The sequence below is a fragment of the Liolophura sinensis genome, chromosome 5 (genome assembly GCF_032854445.1).
Source record: "Liolophura sinensis isolate JHLJ2023 chromosome 5, CUHK_Ljap_v2, whole genome shotgun sequence".
In the NCBI taxonomy this organism is placed as follows: domain Eukaryota; kingdom Metazoa; phylum Mollusca; class Polyplacophora; order Chitonida; family Chitonidae; genus Liolophura; species Liolophura sinensis.
Window position 1 is genome coordinate 14,857,740 of NC_088299.1, and position 22,418 is coordinate 14,880,157.

At 38.5% G+C, this 22,418-nt stretch overlaps 2 protein-coding genes across 2 annotated transcripts; both read left to right on the forward strand.

Annotated features, from left to right (window-relative positions):
- The first annotated feature begins 676 nt into the window (after positions 1-676).
- Positions 677-10,627, forward strand: LOC135465921 (lysosomal amino acid transporter 1 homolog). The gene is made up of 8 exons (XM_064743303.1): positions 677-777; positions 3,917-4,128; positions 4,369-4,498; positions 5,675-5,772; positions 6,362-6,566; positions 6,784-6,870; positions 7,190-7,362; positions 10,060-10,627. Exons 2-5 carry the CDS (start codon positions 3,926-3,928, stop codon positions 6,387-6,389), a joined length of 459 nt encoding a protein of 152 aa, XP_064599373.1. The 5' UTR covers positions 677-777; positions 3,917-3,925; the 3' UTR covers positions 6,390-6,566; positions 6,784-6,870; positions 7,190-7,362; positions 10,060-10,627.
- An 8,021-nt stretch (positions 10,628-18,648) lies between these two features.
- On the forward strand, positions 18,649-19,695 carry LOC135465491 (beta-2 adrenergic receptor-like). The gene has a single exon (XM_064742731.1). The coding sequence runs from the start codon at positions 18,649-18,651 to the stop codon at positions 19,693-19,695; it is 1,047 nt and encodes a 348-aa protein (XP_064598801.1).
- Positions 19,696-22,418: the final 2,723 nt, after the last annotated feature.

The following is a 22,418-nucleotide window of genomic DNA, read 5'->3' on the forward strand; positions in this document are numbered from 1 at the left end:
GCCACCACTTGTCCAAACCAAACGTAAATATCACGTAATAGATGTCGAAATACGATATATTTGACCAAATGGAATGATATATGCCAACTAATCGTCACATGCAGAAAATAAAACGCGCTGTATAAAAACATGTCTGCAACGACACATGTCTGTCCAAAAGCCGGTAGACAGATGCCGGCATGGCAGTTGTTACGAACAAGTACAGCGTGGTGCCAAGTGTTTTCTCCAAATTTTCGACTTACCTTTCTTCAAAATACAATTGGAACGGTGCTCAAAGGATACTGTGATATACTTCTTGCTGGAACAGGGCCTGTTAGCTGTACTGGTGGCGATGACGATGATTTTCCTCTATTCATTTCAACGTGAAAGGGAAGGAAATGAAGTCCTTAGGTAAGGACCCTTACGAAGCTTGTTTCCAAGCTCTGTCTCCTGTGTACCAAAAGAAAAATGCCATGACTGGAATGTTTATATATTAAACTTCCATACTTACTACATCACACTGCTTCAAAGATCAAATAAAGTGAAGGATGGACAAGGATTTTTTAAGCAAAAAGGCAATATGGCTACCTTTACTGGAGTAAAGCAAGGAGACGGCTTCGTGTGTTTCCGTGATGCTGTCGGAACATTCCGGCAAAGGTCAAAGGACGGATGCATCAGACCACATGACTAAAGCGGAAAAAAGACGAAGGGGTGTTTGAAATGTTATTGACGCTCCTCATAAATGAATCTCAGAATAGTTTACTTTGATTACTTTGACCCTACTTTTATTACTGAAAGGTAAGAATGACAGCTATGTGCACTACTCCGTGTGTTCTGTTACGGAGGTCAAACAGGGGTATGAATGGCACGGCGTTGTAGCTGTCCAGTACAGTCATTCTCATTTCTCAGTGTTGATCATTTCACAAACACGTAAATCTGTTATCGTATATACATATGTTTCAGATGTTCAGCTACCACCAAGCTTGGTCAAGTTTGGTCAAGTTTGCAATTGTTGCTTGTCATGGTTAACATGTACGATGTCCAGTGGTCCTTCAAATAACACAAAACTCAAAAGCAAATAAATGAACTACAGTGAAATTACGAAGTAGATGAACTCAAACAAAACAAATCTATAGTAAGTAGCAAATTTAGCCCCAGACCTCGGTGTAAGGGTGGCTTTTATATACTGATATGCGGGGACTGCTGCGCCTAACCCCATATTGAAAGATCAGAGCTGAGATCCTTGGCTAGTCGCAAATATGAGAAAAACATTTTCAAAATAGATTGTGTTTTTATAATTGTGATCTTACACAGTTATACATCCTAGCCCATCTGCTAATCAGCAGGGAACAACTTTTGTAATAAAGATGGGAAGGATGTCTCTCATTCAAATTACTACTTGCAGAAACCATCAACAGTACTGATAGATATGAATAGCGCTTAACACAAAAAGTGTGGGAACATTACCGCCAAAAACATGTTCTCGTAAAATTAACACAGGATGACAGACGATAAACATTGGTGACAGCTGCTGGTTATATGGTTGATGTTAACATCAGCTATCTCTGGTTGACATCATTGGTCAAAAATAGGTTTGCTCTTGGCGAACTGGCCCAAGGTGGAAATTCTGCACTTTGCAGCTTATTATTTTGAAGGTAGGTCATAATTAGTTGGAGAAAATTCTTTCATGTAATACAGTTAATACTAATGCAAGGGTAGGTGTTTTTATTTGCAGTTTTAGAAATCATTATAATGTCTCCCTTCAGTGGATATTTATTTATATATTTTGATTGGTGATCTTCAGTGAATAACTAACTGGATAATGGTCTTGTCTTGTAAATGGTATGAAACACATGGTGATGGTTCCATATCGGCATCAGACAGGGAATCCTCCAGATTGCCCATCTTCAAGTGTACTGATTTTAATTATTCAAAGGCAAGACATTTTTGAATGAGTAGTTCGAGTAGAAAATTTGTAAAGGTCAATTTTGTGTCAGATTTGTGGGTGTGGACATAAAGTTTTACTACTGTAATTCTTCAACCTTTTCGCTATTTGCATAGTGTTTATTTAGAAATATTCTGCAAGCATTATTCTGTGTAGACTGGTAAAAGTATACTTTTTGTGAAGCTCTGAAATTGGCCAATCCAACCAATGTAGTTTTGACTCCAAAATCATGCAAAATGTGCATAAATTGCTCTGAAAGGTGCTTTTTCATACGCAAAAAGTTTGAGGAATTAGGGTAAATGCAGAGTCAGGATCATATAATGGCAAAAAAAACACCATATTGGTGCCCTATTGCTTACAACTGTAGTAGAAAGCAAGGAACTGGAACTATGCTGGGTTTATCAGCAGCTACATCTACAGGTCATGACCCATTAAGACAAATCATATGACTCACAGAAGAAGCCGCTGATTGTCAGGTGCCTGACAAAGGCCCAGTGGTTTAGTCTGGGTACTCTGGTTTCCTCAACTTGATCACCATCATTTATGGGGTAAGTGAACAATTCTTAAACACAAATGAAAAAAGTAAATATATAGGAACAAGTACATCTACAATGTAGCACTTTTGTATCAGTATGATTAAAGAGATGCAGTAATAGGTATACATTTATTGAGATATGCAAGACAAGATTTCTTTCACACTGTTACCAGAATAGTTTAATACAACATTTTAGAAAAATGCATAAACTACTTATTAAAAGTTCTCTGTTTTTTTTGAACCGCATTGTCTGAAGTCAGTCTTTTGATTTTTATGACCTTTTTAGTTTCCATGTATTAACACTTATCTCCATACTGTTTTTGAACAGTTGAACTGTGTAACAAAAGCGATAGGCTGTTCCTGAACCATTTTCAGAAAGTGTTCTGGAGAAATATTTGGCCCTCATGGTGAAATCATTCTTTAATTTAGAAAGTGGTGGCTGACAAGCTGACATGGTCATTGCGCCACACTGATGTGCTAACCCTCTCTGCCACGGAGAACCCATATATATATATATATATATATATGTAGGCTCTATAAATACAAAATTGAAGCACACAACACAACATTTGATAGTTCAAGTCCGGTAATGATTGAAGAAAGCTATATGAAATGAAATGGAAGCTCTACTACTTTAACTTTTCATTCTTGTGGTCTTAAAAATCATAATAAATCAATGTATGTGTATAGGTTTGTTGGGTTTCGAGTTCCAGAAAGTGCATGATACATGTAAATGTTTCCGAGATGCTCATCCAAACAGCGCTAGAAACAAGACATGGGTCACAGATTGGTTAGATGCACTCTGAGAGTGGCACTGCAGAAGACTTAGCTTTTTTTAACAGGGACTCTTGAATGATGTTGTACTTCCTTTGACTATGGTCTGTTGTAGGTAACTACAACTTTTGATATCATGATAACTGTTCACCCTTAGGCCATCCTTAGAAGTTAAATCGAAAGAAATTAACATTGTGAGAAAAATGAAAAAAAAAAAAAAGAAATTTCATCAAAAGTCCTATAAAAACTTAAAGGCCTTTTTTGATGGTGATTCAGGTTTTAAAAAGATGGCCTGAACTTTCCCTTGATGGTGAACTGTCTTGTTTCATTAATATTATTTTCTAGACATTTTTTTTTCTGGTACACAAAGTTGATAAGCTTTAAGAGAATATTGAGCGTTGTTACTAAGCTTGAGATTGCAAGCATTGTTTATAAAAATGTTTTCTGGTTTTCCTGTGGGTTTCCTGTGGGTTTCCCCCGGGCTCTGTCCAGTTTCCTCTGACCAGAATGCTTGCTTCCGTCGAGTATAGCGTAAAACACCGATCAAATAAATAAATATGTTTTCAGACACTTTTATCATACACATGCACACTGAACAGGGAAGGTCATATTATAATGTAACAGCTGTCTCTGCCTGTGCATAAAGAAAAATAGTGAGAAAGATGGGATTTTCTTTCTTTCAGATCTGAAAAATGCCAGTCCCTTTGTACCCAATGTATTTGGAGACACCTTACTCCTTCAAATACACGAATCTAACCCCAGCGATAACAAACTGTACAGGAGGCGTTGTGTGGATCCACAAAGTGCTTGGCGAATGTGTGCTGACCAACCGACAGTATGCATCAGTTATCTGTGGACTTGTCTCCCTTCTTATTTGGATGACAGTCGGCTTTCCGTGAGTACCATTTCCTGAAGCTGATTTATTTATTTATTTACTTGATTGGTGATTTACGGTCTATTCTGGTCTATTTGAAGCTAGTAACATGTTTTATATGAAGCTTTTCCACCAATTTAGGGAATCAGAATTTTGTTAATCTTGTTTAAATATTTATTGAGTATGTTCATGCTTAAATAAAATTTTTGATTTAACAATTTTGTACAAATGAAAACAGTTGACCTGCTTACTGTTTTGTAGGCAGATCTACAAAAATTGTCGCAACCCGGCAGGCCTGGAGGGACTGTCTCTTCTGTTTGTAATTCAATGGCTTTTAGGTGATAGTACAAATTTAATAGGATGTATTCTAACAGAGCAGTTACCAGTGCAGGTAAGATTGCATACTCCTCACAGTGCATGCATCGCTCTGTACTTTTCACTTTACATCACTGCCACTACTAGCAAATTTTCTACAGAAATCTTGAACAACCCCGAGGTCACTGGGGTCACAGTGATGAGGCAGGAAGTGATGTCTGAAAACACAAACAGCTTTTGAGTCTAACAATTCGTTATACTCATGCATTCTCTTTATCTAGAGCATGTGCAACATGATTCTAACCAAAACCTAAAACAATTTTATTGATGAATGGTGATGAAATCATTCCACGGAAGGGCACAGTCTGACAGGTGTTGCGGCTAAGCCTAAACCAGCCCACATATATCTCAAAGGCTCCGAAAGGTTAAACTTGTCTCTTGGTGGCAGTGATGTAAAGCGAAAGGTAGAGAATGACGCATGCGTCGTACGGAGTATGGTAAGATTGACCGTTCTGAATGAACTAGCCAGTTCCTAGAATAACCAAGGGGAGGTAACCAATCTTTTGGAAATTATCTCCCCTTAAAAGGCCATCACATACGATGTAATGTGACTTTGGTCAGAATTATTTAAATTCAATCTAGTTTTTATAAATCAGAATTAAAGTGATATTTGTGCACATGTTTTTCTGAACTGTTTTTTGTTGAAATATATGTACTGTAAGTCTGCATGACTAGGCTAAATCAGCTGTGGAAGCTGGATTATTACAGAATGGTACCTGAGATGGTTTAGAGAGAATCTAGTAATTCTGGTAACATCTAAATCTGGAATAAGTCAAAATACAATCTAGGACACATGGGATATGGGCTCAGACCCATTCTTAAATACTCCCAACTGGGTATTTAGAGATTTCCCGCTCTCACCAGTTTTGCACCGAAAAAGACTATAGTTCATTACAGGTCACTAGTCTTTCACTAACACACTGTGGATATCTGTACATCGCCGGTGGGATTTCTCTTCCCCATAAAACTGGCCAAATAAAGTTGAAGTCTTTCCAGTTTTGCTTTCTTGCTAGGTAAACCGAAATCAAATGGGGAATTGTGTATAAGCAAGGCCTACAGTAGTACATATTCATTTGTCACCCAAGCTCCTTGTTTTGAAAATTTACAAACTGTTCAAAATTGTACCTGTTGTTATCTGCGAGTATGCATTCTGAGGCTCATTTGCATAAATTTTGTTGATATATATTTTCAGACGTACACAGCAGTGTATTACGTCTCTGCTGATCTCGTGCTATTGTCACAAATCATCTACTTCAAAACAAAAAAACATTTATCAGAAAAAGGAGCAAGGTTTGTATAGCATTATATAAATTAATACCCTGTAGGTGTGCCAGTAAATTTCTGAAATTTTTGTTTTTTCATGGAGTAAAATTTGTCACATCACTTGCGCTACTTGTAACAACTCAGGCTATTATGGGGCTTACGGAAGTCAAACCCCTTCCTCAAAGGGATTTAGTTTTAACATTCTTTTTATGGTTGTTGGTATATGTATGTAGTTTTATGGTCCAAGCCAGGTTCAAGGTTTGGTTGGAGAACTAAATGTGGCGTTGTCATATTTGCACATTGGTTTGTCTAACAGTGTTTTCAAGTACTCACTTTGTGAAAAACAAAACTTTGGGGTTCGAGTCAGCTGCACCGTCCTACATTTGTTAAATTTACTTGTCCTCAACAAATAACAGCATGCTTGGTCTTATGTCACACATGGAAAAATTTGTAAGAAACTTGCTAAATGTCAGTGGTTTACATAGGCTCTTAATCTGATAATTATCTAAATGAAAAAATTCAAGTCAAATATTAAATAAATATATGCATACATAATAAATGGGATTCCTGTGTAAGGGACTCTGTGGTAATGTTCCTCCATTCTGATCTCCACAAGAAGCAGTGCTGAACAATTCACCTGGTGATGTACCCAGAATTATTCTGTGTATATCAGGGATTTTTGCAGTATCCACCTTATGGGCACTCTGGGGGCATGACACCTTCTCCCCGGACCCACCAAGAGTTCAGATCACCAGGTTCCCCGCTGACGAACTCTTCTGGCAGCTGACCAACATAACCTCAGACATACACACGTTTTTAAGGTATACCTGATGTTGTTGTTCTTAAATGACAAGCAGGGATAGATAATCCACACTTGTCCAGCTTAGTCTTTATAGAAAGAAACCCTAGAAAGTAGATATTATTGTCTATTATATTGACCAAATAATGCTTTGTAGGATTTAATTTAGGACCATTTACTTCAAGCACTTTTTGTTTAAACCATTGTTTATGGTTTACTTGATTTTTGTTATATTGTAGGGTGCTCTGGATATCACTGGTTATGTGATAGGGGTCATCTCTGCGTCATTCTACGTTGGTGCTAGAGTTGCTCAGATCTATAGAAATGTGAGTGGGACTTCTTAAATTTATGATAACAAATGTTCATTGTTTGTTCCAACCAGAACCACAACATCAGCAAAACTCAGTAATCATAACAGTCGCCCCCGATAGCTCAGTTGGTAGAGCGTCTGCTTCGGGGGCAGTAGGTCCAGGGTCAATCCTGGGCCGGGAAACATGAGGAGGTTCGTCACGGATGAAATTATAGGTCATATAAGATGAGTGAAATAGTTTTGTCGGTATGGTGCTCAACACCAGTCATGCAGTTATGTATGTAAGCACCACAGAATGTATTGGTCAGAACGCTCTACTTTGTCTCTCTTTGCAGTGGTCCCGCAAGTCCACAGAAGGGTAGCCCCTTTTCATGTTTCTGCTGGCTGTGCTAGGAAATTTGTTTACGGGTCTTGGCTGTGTTCCTGCAGTCAACTGATGTGGTATTTATTATTCGTCACCTTCCCTGGATCATCGGCAGTCCTAGGAATCATGGGATTTGATCTTTCTGTATCCTTGTTAACCTAGCTACAGGTACATATACCACCAATTTCTCATGAGTTAACAAAAAATAATGATTATGTAAATAGAAATTAATTAAAATTTTCATTTTTGAGGCATTTTTTATGTCTTCATTACCTCTCTGTTTTCTGCATATTTTCCATCAGGGGTTGGGAATTTGAGGAAATGACATTAGTGATGATCTTCTTGCCTTGGTAGGACCAGCTTAGCGCCTCTCCACCCCACTCCCCCTCCCCCTCCATGTGGGCTCTTGTACCCACAGAGTTGTTTTGACATCTATCATCATTGACGCCGTAACTAAAGGCTACTGAATTGTCTGTCTGACGACTAGGGCCTAAGAAAAAAAGCTAAAAAACTTACTACCCATCTTAAGCTGCATATTGGGAAAAAAAAAATTATGTATCGTTTCAGTCGGGTACTAACTACCGTATGTTCTGAATAATTTCAGACACATTTTTAGAAAATGTATACCATGCCTTGCAGGGGCTGTTGTCTTAAGTCTTACACTCTCTGTGGGAAGTAGGGGATTATCGGTAGTCGATCAGTGACAGTATAGTTCACATCTCCGTCACCCCTCAGTGAACCTCACCAGCTTGGCAAGAAGGGGAGAGACAATGCCGGCTTTTGAAAATATTTAACTTTTTTTGTGAATGGATGGCTGTTTTTTAATCATGGCAATGTTGTTTAAAACTCTGCACACGTTGGTAGACCTATATAACTACAAAATTGCAGAAAAACAGACATTTCCCGAATTTTCGCTTGTAGCACGTGAGTATATCGTATTTGTAACATGTATTGATCTGTTGCGTTCAGCTGAACGTCAGCCAATAGAATCTCTCATTGAATACATGACATGTTGTCAAAACATGTGGTTCTCCAAATTTGAGAGCTAATTATTTGTCATTCATAACAACTAGTGGCATTTACAACTTACACGACTATAAGAAAAACTAAGTTTATTTTAAACATCGTTGTTTAAGCGGGCAGGCAGTAAAAGACTATACGAAATATAAAATAAAACATTTCTAGCGCACGCTAGAAATAATTCTGGAGAAAGAACGACAACAGCAACATGACTGGATACAAACCTTTGTTAAAGAAAATCAAAGTTTGGCACAGTTTGACATATATACACAGCTACTTACTTATTTCACAATATTTCCGAGCCCATAATATCGGCCTTGATATGTGGTGTGACATACTTTATGCATGTAGGCCTACGTCAGAAATGGACAAACGTCCGGAGATTTTATAGCCTGCTGGCTGGTGTCGATGTCCACCTGGTGTTAAATTCTGTATTGTGTAATGGGCGTTTACCCAAATACGAGAAAATCTTGGCTTGGAATCGAATTAGGAATACCATTGTTAATAGTTTGTGTCCATTCTTGAGACCCTTGATGTGCCCAGAGGCGTCTGGTGTTGGCTCCTGCAAATCAAGCCCTGTTTAAAAGTTTTTATTGCCACATTAAAAATAAATTCAAAAGTTTTTCACATTAGGTAATCGTTCATTCATTAGCTATTTTATGTACATTAAAAATATATTATCAGAGGGATACATACAAGCTGTGAATGTCTATAATATTTTAATTATGCTTTTTGTTGTGAGTTTGTGATCTGGTAGTAATTTGTATTTATTTATTTATTTATTTATTTATTTGCTTGGTGTTTTATGCCCTACTCAAGAATATTTCACTTATACGACGGCGGACAGCATTATGGTGGGTGGAAACCAGGCAGAGCCCGGGGGAAACCCACGGCCATCCACAGGTTGCTGACAGAACTTCCCACGCACTACCAGAGAGAAAGCCAGCATGAGCTGGACCTGAGTAATTTGTAAAACCAGTACCTGTAGCGGATGTTGTGCATGGGGTCTTGATTTTTATAATCCACATACACATTGCATATTTTGTCTCTCTCGCTTTCAGTTAAAGAGTTTGTCAAGATACTTCAGTTTAATTGAAGTCAGAATGAACTGAGTGAGGTTTCCAAGGGATGGGTGTTGAGGTACATGGTATTGTATTTACTAAGGCCATGTACCATCATCCATCGCTTGTAACTTTTGAGCATACCTTTAGGGTGACAGTTCTTCACTTTGATCTAGACATTTATTGGGACACTGAACAAATAGTAGGTATGGTTTTGCCTCTGCATATGACCTTCCGGAGCCTTGCATGTCTCAGATCAATAAGTGCCAGATAATCTGCCTGGTTTGTAATCTCGTCGAGGAACTGGGGAATCCGGGCTTTCATCTTTTCTGTTGGATCTAACCACTTGAACCTTGTTTTCTGAGTGAACATTATTTATATATTTTGTGAAATTACTGATGCCGTTCACAGCAAAATGTACTCCTCAGAGCTGGGTGTTCTCTCAAGGTTGTCTGGTATGTATATCAGTGGGTTTTGAAGGCATTTGTATGGTAAAGTTTAAAGGCCAGGCAATTTAATTTAATGACATATGTGTGTGAACGTACATGTATTACTGACTTGAAATGCCCCTGGTGATATGTTGCAAATTATCTTTTTAAAATTAATCTGAAAAGAGTGTAGAATTATTCTCTCTTGCCTTCAGATAAAGCTGCTCTCTCGCCGCATACTTGAATCAAATTTCTACAGAACTGATAGAATACATTTTCTTATTGCACTCAGAGCACCCTGGTCAAAGCTTTTTTCTTAACATTCTAATCAGATTTTATGCCAGTCTTTATATTACAGTCACCAGAACCGCCTTATCCGGGAATTGGGTGGAACAGACCCTCTTCTAGACAGTGACCCGATTAACTCCTGATCATTGTTTTTCTCTGCTGAGCTGTTGGGGGTGGAAACTTGACAGAGATCTGTGTAGTGTTCTCATGACAGGGCGTGGCAGGTCAGGTAGAGGGAGATAACCATGTTTAACTGACAATACAGCAGTGCGCTCCCCTTCAGGTGAATAGACGAGGGCTGTATTTGAATTCTGAGTGTGTAATTGGAGTGCAGTATCCTTGTGTCATTTGATACAAAGGTGTAAGTTTAAAGGGAGCACAGAGGGCACTTTACTTCAGTATTGCTCTTGTTGCACTTTGTCCCAATCCCAGAGAAGAGGGGAGTGAAAACGTTCGCACTTTGTTACACTTTGGCACGCAAAGCATCATTCTCATTTGGGACGAGCAAGCATACTGAGATTCGAATATGCCCCTGGTATGTTGTTTGTCTTTCCCTAAAGTTCATATGGTTCACATTATTGTAATCACAATGTAGTGTTATTTTCCCTCCCTCTTCTCTCTTCTCCTGCCATGCCCCAGACATCTCGTCTGTTATTCGTATTTATATACTAGAGTATTTTTCCAAAAAAGAAAAAAAGATCTAAAGAAAGTTCTCATTTAAACAAAATCTGTTTATTAGTCTGTGATTGTTGGGCTTATGTGTAAGCTATTTATGAAAATTTAATATTTTAAAGTTTTAGAATTTGCCACTAAGATTTGAAGCAATAATGTGTGGATTCATGAAGTGAAAAAAAGTGAAAAAAAATGCAGAAGTGCAGATGTTGTTTTTTCATGTCTTGACATAAGTGTTTACTTTTGTCAGTGCTGACATTTGTTATTTATTATCAGTTAATTATAACATGGGAATGACTTAGAATTTTAAACATTGTATGTACAGTTTAATGTCTATAAGTATATAAGTTTTTGTGCATTGCATAATCTGCATTTTTCATTTTACTTGTCACCTTGGATCTGGATAAAGGTAACTTACATTTCTCATTGAATCTCTGTGGAGTGAACATCCACTAGGTACAGTCTCTTATGCTCACCAAAAGTCTCTTCTGTCTTAGGGAATTATTTCCCCAAAAGTACCTGCCAAATTCTAATTCTAATGTGTAGATTTGAAAAATTAAGTGTAGGTGTGTATAATACAGATATTATTTTTACCATATCTGTTTTTCTTGTATCTGTTTTTCCCATATCTGTTTTTCCCATATCTGTTTTTCTCATATCAGTTTTTCCCATATCTGTTTTGTCATATCTGTTTTTCTCATTATTAATTTACCTTCAGTAATATAGTCAAGTTTCCTTGTTCACCCATATATCTTACAGTCAGCATTTATATATTAAGGTGTGTAGACAGTATCATGTAACAGGAAGTATACATTTACATGTATTTGAATGTTAGTGGATTATTTTAAATGTTCAATTTTCTATATATACTTCAGCATTTTTTGTGTAAGAGGATATGACCTGAGTGGCCAGTTGTTCGTTGGTAGTCCTTGTAATCACTGCAACAGATAAATCACTGCAACAGATTTAAAGTGTGGCCTTTAAAGAAAAGAAAAGACAATATTTAACCATGTATTTATTTATTTATTTGATTGGCGTTTTACGCCGTACTCAAGAATATTTCACTTATAGGACGGCGGCCAGCATTATGGTGGGTGGAAACCGGGCACAGCCCAGGGGAAACCCACGACCATCCCACTTACGGCCGGAGAGGAAGCCAGCATGAGCTGGACTTGAACTCACAGCGACCGCATTGGTGAGAGGCTCCTGGGTCATTACGCTGCGCTAGTGCGCTAACCGACTGAGCCACGGAGGCCCCATTTAACCATGTCATACCATTTGTTGTCAAATAGATAGATCAGTTAAAAACAATGTAACAGGTGTGTGCTATTGCTGTAAAGCCAGTTACTTGTATACCCTACTTTCTTCTAAAATTTGGAACACCTGCTGTGCTTGTTTTAGCTGATATATATGTAATTCTAGCAACAATATTGAGTCTCTTTTTTTTTCTCACATGGTTAGACCATCTGATGAACAACATATTCATATCTTTACTTTTCCAAAAGGCTTGTAAAGAAATGTAATATTCTACTTTTAACACTACAAGTTTAAGAAGCCTTAATTTAGTGAACGTTTTAGTGTTCTCAGCCACTTATTGTATAAGCCAGTAAACATTGTTGATTATTTCCTCAGGTGTTTTCCTGTTTACAGGAATCTTTTCAGCTTAGTCCTGGCATTTGTTTCATTCCAAACACATGTAACATTCAAAAGAAAAAATAACAGCAAAGAAAAAAAAATGGCGTTCTAAAATAAAACTTTGTGAACTGCACTGCTATGTTCTTTGTTAGTTAGTAACCATTATTTCTATGCTCATGGAGAGTTATAGTTTTAGCGAAACAAAATATAGACTAAAATATTATCATGACTGAAATCCTTGGTCTATGTTTCAAGGCTGTGGTATCATGATGTCCTAATAATGGTCCAATATTCTTAAGTACGGCATGAAATACCAATTACATAAATAAGTGGACGGCGGAGAATGAAAGTTTACTACAGACCTTAATCGTTTGCTCCAGTTCGATTCTGTATACCGAGGGAAGTCACAGCCGTGCGTTTCTGGCTTATCCAGACTGGATACCTATCAAGATTTGTATATGGGATTTCTTACGATCCGAGACGAGGCGATGGCGTTATGTGCCCAGTTGGTTTCAGACTTAATACCAGATTTAACTTTAAGCAAAGTCTTTCATTTTGTACTTAGACTAAAAAAAATTGTGTAACATTGAATTAAATATAAACTGAAACTGCCTATGTTGTACTTGAACCTCGGAGGACTGCATTGGCCGCTGAGTTTGGCTGCTGAGTTAAATATAAAATATGATTTATTACCAGTATTAACTAATACACTTTGGAACAACTGGGTCAAAGACTTCAAGTGAAAATGTTCCATCTGTTCCAAGGGTTTACATTAGTCCCAGGGTTAGCCAAAGCGTAGTAATTGCAGTCATTACATGACCTATCCCCGAGATGGACTAGGGCCGAATCGTCCAAGAACGAAATCATCGTCCACGACAAATTGCCTAAGGTGCATTATCATATCACAAATAAAGTGGTATCCTCCTTGTTCTATTCATTGTCAAGTGTTGATGCACGCAAACTACAAGTATAACGAAAGAAAACAAGTCTCTTTGGTTGGGTATTTAAGATAGGTGCTTCCCCCAGTATACGGGTTAAAAATAATATTGTAAAAAAAAAATAATATAATAATAAATAATAATGTCGTATGCATTAGGACACATGGATACTTATACTTGTATTAGTTTGTTTGTTTCGTCGGTGTTTTACGTCGTACCCTGATTTCACTTATACGATGGCGGCCAGCATTCTGGTGGGCTTATACTTCTAAGGTACCTGTATAGGACAATATGCACTGTATGCGCGACATGCATACGGATACTTTTAAGATCTTGGATGAACAACTTGGAAGAGAACATACATTTAAATTAAGCGTATAGCACATTTCCGGTGGTCCACCTCCATTCACTTAAATGCACATCCTTTTATGCTTATATACAGTAGGAAAAAACATCAACGGACCCTTGCCAAATTCCCACCTCAAAATGCAGAGACAACCAACTTCAGTAACTTGGAGATGTTGATGCATGTAATTTTTTTAAAGACACCTTTGGCTTCGAGTTTATACTTACTGATGGCAAAATCGGCCTCATGTGGAGTCCCTTCTACACATTTTTTAGGGTACCGTAACTTAATGTGATAATACAAATTGGGAGCATCCACAGTAACAATTTGAATAAACTCAGCTGGATATAGGAACACTAAATTACCCAGAAGTCTCTCACCAATGCGGTCGCTGTGACTTTCCAGTCCAGAGTGATGCTGGCTTCCTCTCCGGTCGTACGCGGGACGGTCTTCCAGCAATCCGCGGATGCTTGTTGGTTTCCCCCGTCTCTCACCGGTTTCTTCCCACCATAATACAGGCGGCCGGCCTATAAATATTCTTGAGTTCGGCGTAAAACTCCCTTTCAAAAACAAGATTCGCAGGAAAAACGAAACGTAGATTTTTCAATGATAAAAACTAATCCTCTTCATGCATGCAATATAGATAGTATTTTTCTTACATCTATTTTTAAGTTGACAAGTTCCTGATATTTTCTGGTAATCGTTTGATAATGGAATCTTAGCCATGGTGTGTGGGTTGCTATATGTTGTGAAAGGAAATAATCTATTTCTCACTTCAAAGGAAGAATCACCATGTAAAGGAAAAAGTAACCCTCGGTCAAAAGCACAATTGGAAGGCAATGGCAGTCCAGTTATCTTGGATAAAAAGGTCAAGGTCAATGGAAAAAATAAGTGACCTCAGTGACCTTGAAAAAAATTAACGAAGGTCACTGAAAACGAAGAGGGTTCTTTGCAATGTCTAGCTACGAGTCATCAATGTGGTGTGAGTTTTGGTAAAGCTGGCTATAAACAATACCCCAAGGCAAATTCTGGCCGAAGAGTGAAAATGACACAAGAATAATTAGTAGACAGTACTTGAATAAAAGCAGTGTCAGAGATGAATATAGACAAGGGCTGAACGTCAAGTTCGTTTAAATATGCAGCAGCGACACATGTAACCACTCCGGTCTTCACATCTGTATTGATCACGCGTGTAGAGATTTACGGTCAATGATAGCAGATAGTTAATCCATATCTAGGCTCCACGTGCTGATTTTCCTCTGTATTTTCTCCAAAGACGTTTTAATAAATATGTGTACATGGATGTATACAGCCACCTATTTATTTATTTGATTGGAGTTTTACGCCGTACTCAAGAATATTTTAGATTAAACGGCAGTCACTGGTTCCCCAAGCAGCTACCATTGCCTTGACAGTCGACTGTCGGTGGTTCAGCAAGAAGTTGCCATTGCTTCAACAAACGGCTGTCACTGGTTCAGCAACTGTCTACCATTGTTTCAACACACGGCTGTCACTTGTTCCCAAAGCAGCTACAATTGCTTCAACGGTCGGGTGCGACTGGCTCAGCAAGCAGCCAACACTGGTTCAGCAAGCTGTTACCATTGCTTCAATAAACGGATGTCACTGGGCAGCGAGCAATTACCATTGCTTCAATAAACGGCTGTCACTGGTTCAGCAAGCAAATACCATTGCCGCAACAAACGGCTGTCACTGGTTCAGCAAGTAGCTACCATTGCTTCAAAAAACTGCTGTCACTGGTTCAGCAAGCAGTAACCATTGCTTCAACAATCGGCTGTCACTGGTTCAACTGGCTGAATTATTGGGCGAGAAAAGGCTACAGCAATTTAACTTTTTTGAAAAGTTCATATTTACTATTTTGTTTTCAACGTGTTGAAATAACAGATTTCCTAACACGATGTAACCAACCTGTATAACACGCTATCAATACACTAACTTCCAACCGAAGTTTCGTACATTGTTTTATGCACTTGATACCCGAAAACATTTTATTTGATATATTGATATATCTCACCAGATTAATACACTTCATGACGTACTGATTGACTGGAGAACAACACCAGTTGTGTCGCTTCGTTAATTCGTATACACCAACAGTCGAGTTGAGTTGAGTTGAGTGTCAAGCTCTCGTGTATGCGGAGCTTAACGTGCAATCAGATCCTATAAAGGGTACAAGTTTATGTACTAACAATTCCCAGTCGAACAGATCACCTGGGAGTCGATCATCAATATGGTAAAACAATCCGGTATTATCCATGCAGCTGTATATACATGTACGTGCACATGACCCATGCACTCGTGCTTGATAGCTTAATGGATACAGAGTCATGGTTGTAATAAATCAGAAAGAGAGTCCTTATTCCCTCAATGCTGATCCATATTAATCTACATATAGCCCGAGTACATTAACTGTTGGTGGAGGAATATTGGGATACTCCATACGGCGCGGATTTGACCAGCTAGAGATACATGAAAGTGGATTGCTTATTCGAGCTGTTGTCTATCCTAAAACATTGGTCAACTGCGCTGGCCTCTGACTACAGGCACTCCTCCACCACCAGTGGGTACTCAGTGTACTCGGACTAATTTTATCTATCTATTACCACAGTACCCCATTATACTGTATCAGGACTGTCTCATTGCAAAAGAGACACTGCCTCAATTAAAAATTTGTCAAGACACAAAATCAAAATTTGGTCATAAAACTTTAAACCCGTCACACCTATCCTGTAAGCTATTAGAGCTACATTAAGATACTTGAATTACTAATCATCAGCTCGGGAAGGTGGTTGGTTTACTCCGGACACCCTCCGTGGGGACCTATAAACTGACGTCGTGTATTAAGCGAAACATTTTTGGGCACGGCGTTAAAAACCAATCAAATAAACAAATAAATATTAATAATGTATGGTATCCCCTCATTTGACAAAAATCATATTGATTATTTTTATCGGCTGTTGATCGGATTACTTAGACAAATGCGCTTATCACCAAATTGGAAATGAAATAGAGGTATTATGCACATAGTGGCACTAGGCATATAGAGGCACTGAAAAACATAGAGGTACGAAGCATATCCACGTAGATCGGCACGAATCGACTTGACATACCGTGTGTACCAAACCAAAAGAACAATTCGCCCCTATTGTATATCACCAGCATGTCATGGACAGGTAGCATAGAACAGACAGACAACTTTTATTGGTATTTAACGAACTGCGCTGAAAAATGAACTACAACACGTAATATGTAGAGAGTTGCTCATTACGACAGTCTATGCAAATAAAGACTTGGAGTACATGATATACCGGGATACTGAAGGCAAAAAATTATCTGTAAAAACATTGGCGCAGTTGTGTAGAATGTACTGACTATCGTAAACTTTCCATGTTGGTCTAGCGGTCTCTAAGGTCTCTGGTTCAAACCCCAACAGGGCTGCCCAGTCACAGTTGGGTGGGGCTGGTTTAAGTGCTTGGAGATTCCATATAGTTGGTTCACTGCACATGTCATGAAGACGAGACAATTTGAAAAAGGGAGTGGATTTGAGAACAATGCACTGGCTGTCTATCACCGGGTAAATGGGAATTTCCCCAGTGGTGGAAGCTCAGTCTATGGCCCCAAAGGTCGTTGGTTTGAAGTCCCACAAGGGTCACATTTGTATCATATGAACATTGTCTATTCAGCTGCCTGACAGAAGTAATTCAGTGGATCACTGGGAAACATCAGTCATTTTAGGCTTAATTATAAACTTGTTCCATGAACCACCTCCCACCCAACACACCTGTCATCATTCTGTAAATGGTTTTGCCGATCCTGAAACGGATCATTGCCGAATACATGTACCATTCCACTTGGTCAACATGCACACCGCAATAATGTGATAAATAAACAATTAGTAGCAGCTAAATGCATTTGTTATCAATTATTCATTGAATCAAACACCCTCTGCTTACCCACATGAAACAATGAACTCATCCTGTAACAAGCACACAACCATCACCAGCCAATCTTCACCCCCTATACAGGTGACAGGTTTGTCCGATAATAGCTTCCAGGTAGAAAAAATGACCATTAGACTGATTGCCCTTCCGATGAACACATACATGTGTGTGAAGTGGGAGTGCTGTTCATGGCTCCTGACCTGGAAGCGTACATGCATTAAAGTAAAAAGAAAAAGGCTCTTGTCAGACAAGGACTCATAAAGGTCAGAAACGACTTCAATAAGGTAAGCTAGCTTTTCGTTAAACACTGAGGCCGATTCCAAGAAGCTTTTTGACTTGTCAAAGCTTAATTCTTCGATATAATACAAAGTTTACTGCCCATTTAGCTCAGAATTTTATATGTCAGAACTTACAACAATCTGTTTTTCCATACATTTTTACCTCATGTGATCTTAAAGTAAGGGTTTAATTTAAATTTAAAATTTTGGCTCGAGTCCAACATGACTTTTCGCATGAAACTGGACCGTGGAATGAGAAACGAATTTTTCCATTAATAGTGTTTTGCTGTTTGATTTAGTTCTGCTAACTATAATGAGACAGAATACATGTAGAAATCTTTCCTGAACATAATTTTTTTTCTGATCACAGGCTCCCTCGTAAAAATTGAAAAGATATTAAAAACGGAGTTCTAAACAGTACGGATTGTGTATGTTCCTGACTCTATAGATTTGGAATAAGGCTGAAACGAGTCGTGTTCGTTAATACCGATGGTGTGATGTTTATGGATACGGTTGAACTGATCCGCTCATTTTATGTGTTGTTTTGGCTGAACTTCTGTGGATGAGATAACATAAAAAGGATATCACATTGCTACTGCCAGAACAAGAATACATTTCTAAAAATTTCTTGAGAAAAGATCAATTGATGTCGTGTCCAGGGTGTAAAAGTCGAATCGAAAGCCCAATCGTATATTAAATACATGCAGAATCAACTTCAAAACGTACTTGAAAATCAACTTTTGCGTCTGTGCTTTTGTCTGTAGTCAAAGTTTCAAAAAAGTTCATAATCAGGCTTGGCCAAAGAATGAACTTCTCAAACATCACCAATGTTAATGATGGGTTTCTCGGTAACAGTGACCTTTATGGCGGTTTGAATAACAGCGTGTTGGGGAACTTCACACAGACCACGGAACCATGTGAGGACGTCTGGTGCGTCATACAAACAATATGCATCGTTATTATTACCGTCCTAATCATCCTGACTAACTTAATGGACATTGCTGTCATCTACCTCAGTTTTGACACCTTCGATGCGCCTGAATACTTCATGCTGTCGTTGGCTTTTGCTGACCTCGGCGTGGGAATACTGGTCACGCCATTTTCCATTCTCCCGTCGTACTACCAGAGATGGTTGTACGGTTTGGAGTGGTGTTCAGTGACTGCTACCGTGGCAGCCATATTGTGCAGTGTATCAATTTACTCTCTGATGCTGATCAGCGTTGATCGATACCTGAACATCATGTACCCACTTCACTCCCTAAGGCTCATCACAAAATCCCGATGCATGGCTGCTATCGCAGTGACGTGGATCTTAAGCCTCGTGGTGCACGTCGTCAACAAAATAGTGGTGAACAAGTACTACTTCGATGACAGGTCTTATATCTGCTCCATAGACTTTCCAAATCAGCCAACCTTCACCATAACTCTCACAGCAACCGTTGTGGCACCGCCTATGGTTATAATTTGTTTTGTTTACGTCCGGATATTCTGCATTGCCACACGCCATCGTGCCAAACTCAACGAGTTGAGACAGTTATCTTCTCAGGCGCCACAGGCAAGTGCTACAGTTTCTATGCGCTTAACATCTGCGTGGAAAAGTGTTAAAATGTATGTCTTCATCATCGGTGGATTCTGCTTCGCCTGGATTCCATACTCATTGTTAAACCTGGTACTTTGCACCACTGATTTACAGGTCCCTAAACTTCTTGGCTTCATTATTTTGTGGAACGCAATGGCCAACTCCTTCTGGAACACCATTATCTACTTTCTCATGCACAAAAAGTACAGAGAAGGTTGTAACAAGATTTTGGAATACGTAACATCCAGACACAGGATCACAGATCATCGCTGATGGTCACTAAATCTGACGTCACTCTTTATATTTATGGTCTAAGTGGTTATCGGTTAGGTGTGATCATTTGCAAATAATCACACTGTCGTCGCTGCTCTGGTTTCGCCGCATTTTTTTAAAAAACTAATTCTGCTTAAGCCATTGTGCTGAGGTAAATTGACAAAATAGCTTCACTATCTATGCTGTATTTTTTTTTTTATATTTATAGTGGGACTGAGTAAAAGTTAGTATACTTAATTCTCGGATCTTCCACATAATGTTACATGTATGTTTTTTCTTTTTTTTTGAACTCTCACAGGTTAGGAGACAATATTACATGGACGTACATGTACAATTAGTGACGACCTAATTAAAGTCAGCTGTGAAGATGACAAGGTTTTTTGCTTGTGCAGTTCAGTTAAAAGCAAAGACCATTGGAAACCTTGTGGACAATCGCACATATACGACAATGGTATGGTGACGTATGCCGCTTTGTGAAACTGAGCCGTGGGCATTCCGCTTTTCTCGACCAATAAACCTGACCGCCGCCATAAAAGTCAAAGTTCTTGAGTGTGGCGTAAAAAAAAAGACAATTAAATTAACGAGAGGGTTAAGGTATCATGTAATTGTACACGTAAAAACGGTAAATTCACAAGACAATATTTAAGGTATGGCATGAAAAACTCTGATAATGGACACGCAGTTTGGACGAAAATGGTGGAAGGTAGCATGTAACTGTACACATAAAAACGGTAAGCTCACAAGACAATATTTAAGGTATGGCATGAATACTCTGATCATAGACACGCAGTTCGTACGAGTATGTATAGCCTAATCACGGGATGATTGAAACCCACCGTAATTATTGTACATGTTCAGATTTTTTTACTGTTGTTTAACACCATATGCCGAAAAATTAATCACTTATGGCTGGAGAAAATCAGAAAGTACTGCCTATCAAAAATTATATATACCCCAGCATTATATGCACTTAAAATATACTTGTACTTGACAGTCTTAAAGTCACCGCCGACTGATGTGAAAGGGTTTGGTTAATAAACTGAGAGGCTAATCAAACTGTACATTGGATGTTGTTCTTTTGTTTTTTAAAATACTTTGCCATGCAATGCACTTAATACCCCTCGGTCACAAGTGATAGATAGTATGTAAACAGCGTTATGGAGGCTCTAGTCCAGCGACCTTGAAGTCAAGGTCAGTTAAAGGCAAGAGTTAGTGTTCTTCTACATGACTGGTGCACGTGTCGTATAAGTTTGTTGAAAATGATTAAAGACTTCAAGAGGTATCTTGTTTACAAAACTGTCATTAAATATATCTTAAATGAACTCAACAAACTTGGGCAAATTTGGCCAAAATGACCGGAGACGAATAGGGTTACTCAGAATGCCTGTGAGCACATGTGGTATAAGTTTGATAAAAATGGCTACCAACATTCGAAAGATATCGCTATAGCTATACCACTAGGTCAATTTTAGCCATAACAATGCTAACTGAATTTTATAAGATAAAAAATAAGATTTGGAACACCACGGCTTATTTGTTTTCATGCTGATGGAGAGCTATATGCTGGTCAAGAAACCCTTAAAGACAAAACCCACACAAGAAAACGCCCTGTCAAAAAGAAAATCGGATTCATCGGACTTTCAAGAAAACCCATTTATATCACACATTGCGCAGAATAACTCTGATGTTGGTTTGCGAACAGGTGTAAATATCCAGCCGTCTAACCTGTCAAACAATAATACTCTCATTTGCATCTGCTTAGAATATTGAATGAAATCCCTTTGAAGCAGTGTTTGGTTGCATTGTTGTATCTATGTATCCACCAAAACTTGAAAGTGTATACAGGTACGCAAAACCAAGACACAGTCATACCTATTTAAATAATAGGTATAATGAAATGGCAATCTGATTTCCAAAAAAAAAAAAAAAACAAAAAAAAAAAAACAGACACATGTGCGGAGCGGTTCATCTATCTCTGTATCTACCAAAAGTTCAACCAGCTCATTCAAAACACTTGGAGATATGACCTGGACACGGATATAGACGAACAGATGCATACTCAAAACATATGAAAATCTTGCTACTGGAGCACACAGGAAGCGAGGAGAGACTTCTCAAACCTTTACTTCCAATGTCGAACCAAAGAAACAAATTCAGAAAGATTTAAAACCTCTAACTTGTTGCTGTTGACACCAACCAGCCCATTAGACTTCACCCATCTAGCTGCAGATCGCATTTTACTTTCATAATGCCCCGACCACCCGCATCCATCCCACCTTCCCATTAAAAAAAAAGTGCCCGATTTGGAGTATTTCCCAAGTTTTAATCTTCCAAACGAAAGCCTAACCTATTTGATGATAGTAGAATGCACAGTTTCACTACGTTATAACCCATTCACAATGTCACCTCCCTTACAATTCCAATAGCTGAAATTTTATGGCCTTTATCTGCGTGGCTTGTCATGTGTTCAACTGGGATTGTAAACATCATCGCTATTTTAGGTAATTTGTGTTTAAAGAGGCTGAATACCGAAGAGTTTTGGCAAATGTCTATTATTATTATATGGATAAATATAGGATTTATAGGATACAAGTCACTTTGTATGTAGGAAATGCTATGTTGCATAGAAATTATCATGTAAATCTAGACTATCAGTACTATAATTAATGTCGAACTCTGCTGTATTGCCAAGGGATTAAGAGGGTAGCCCAGGGAAGCCGGAC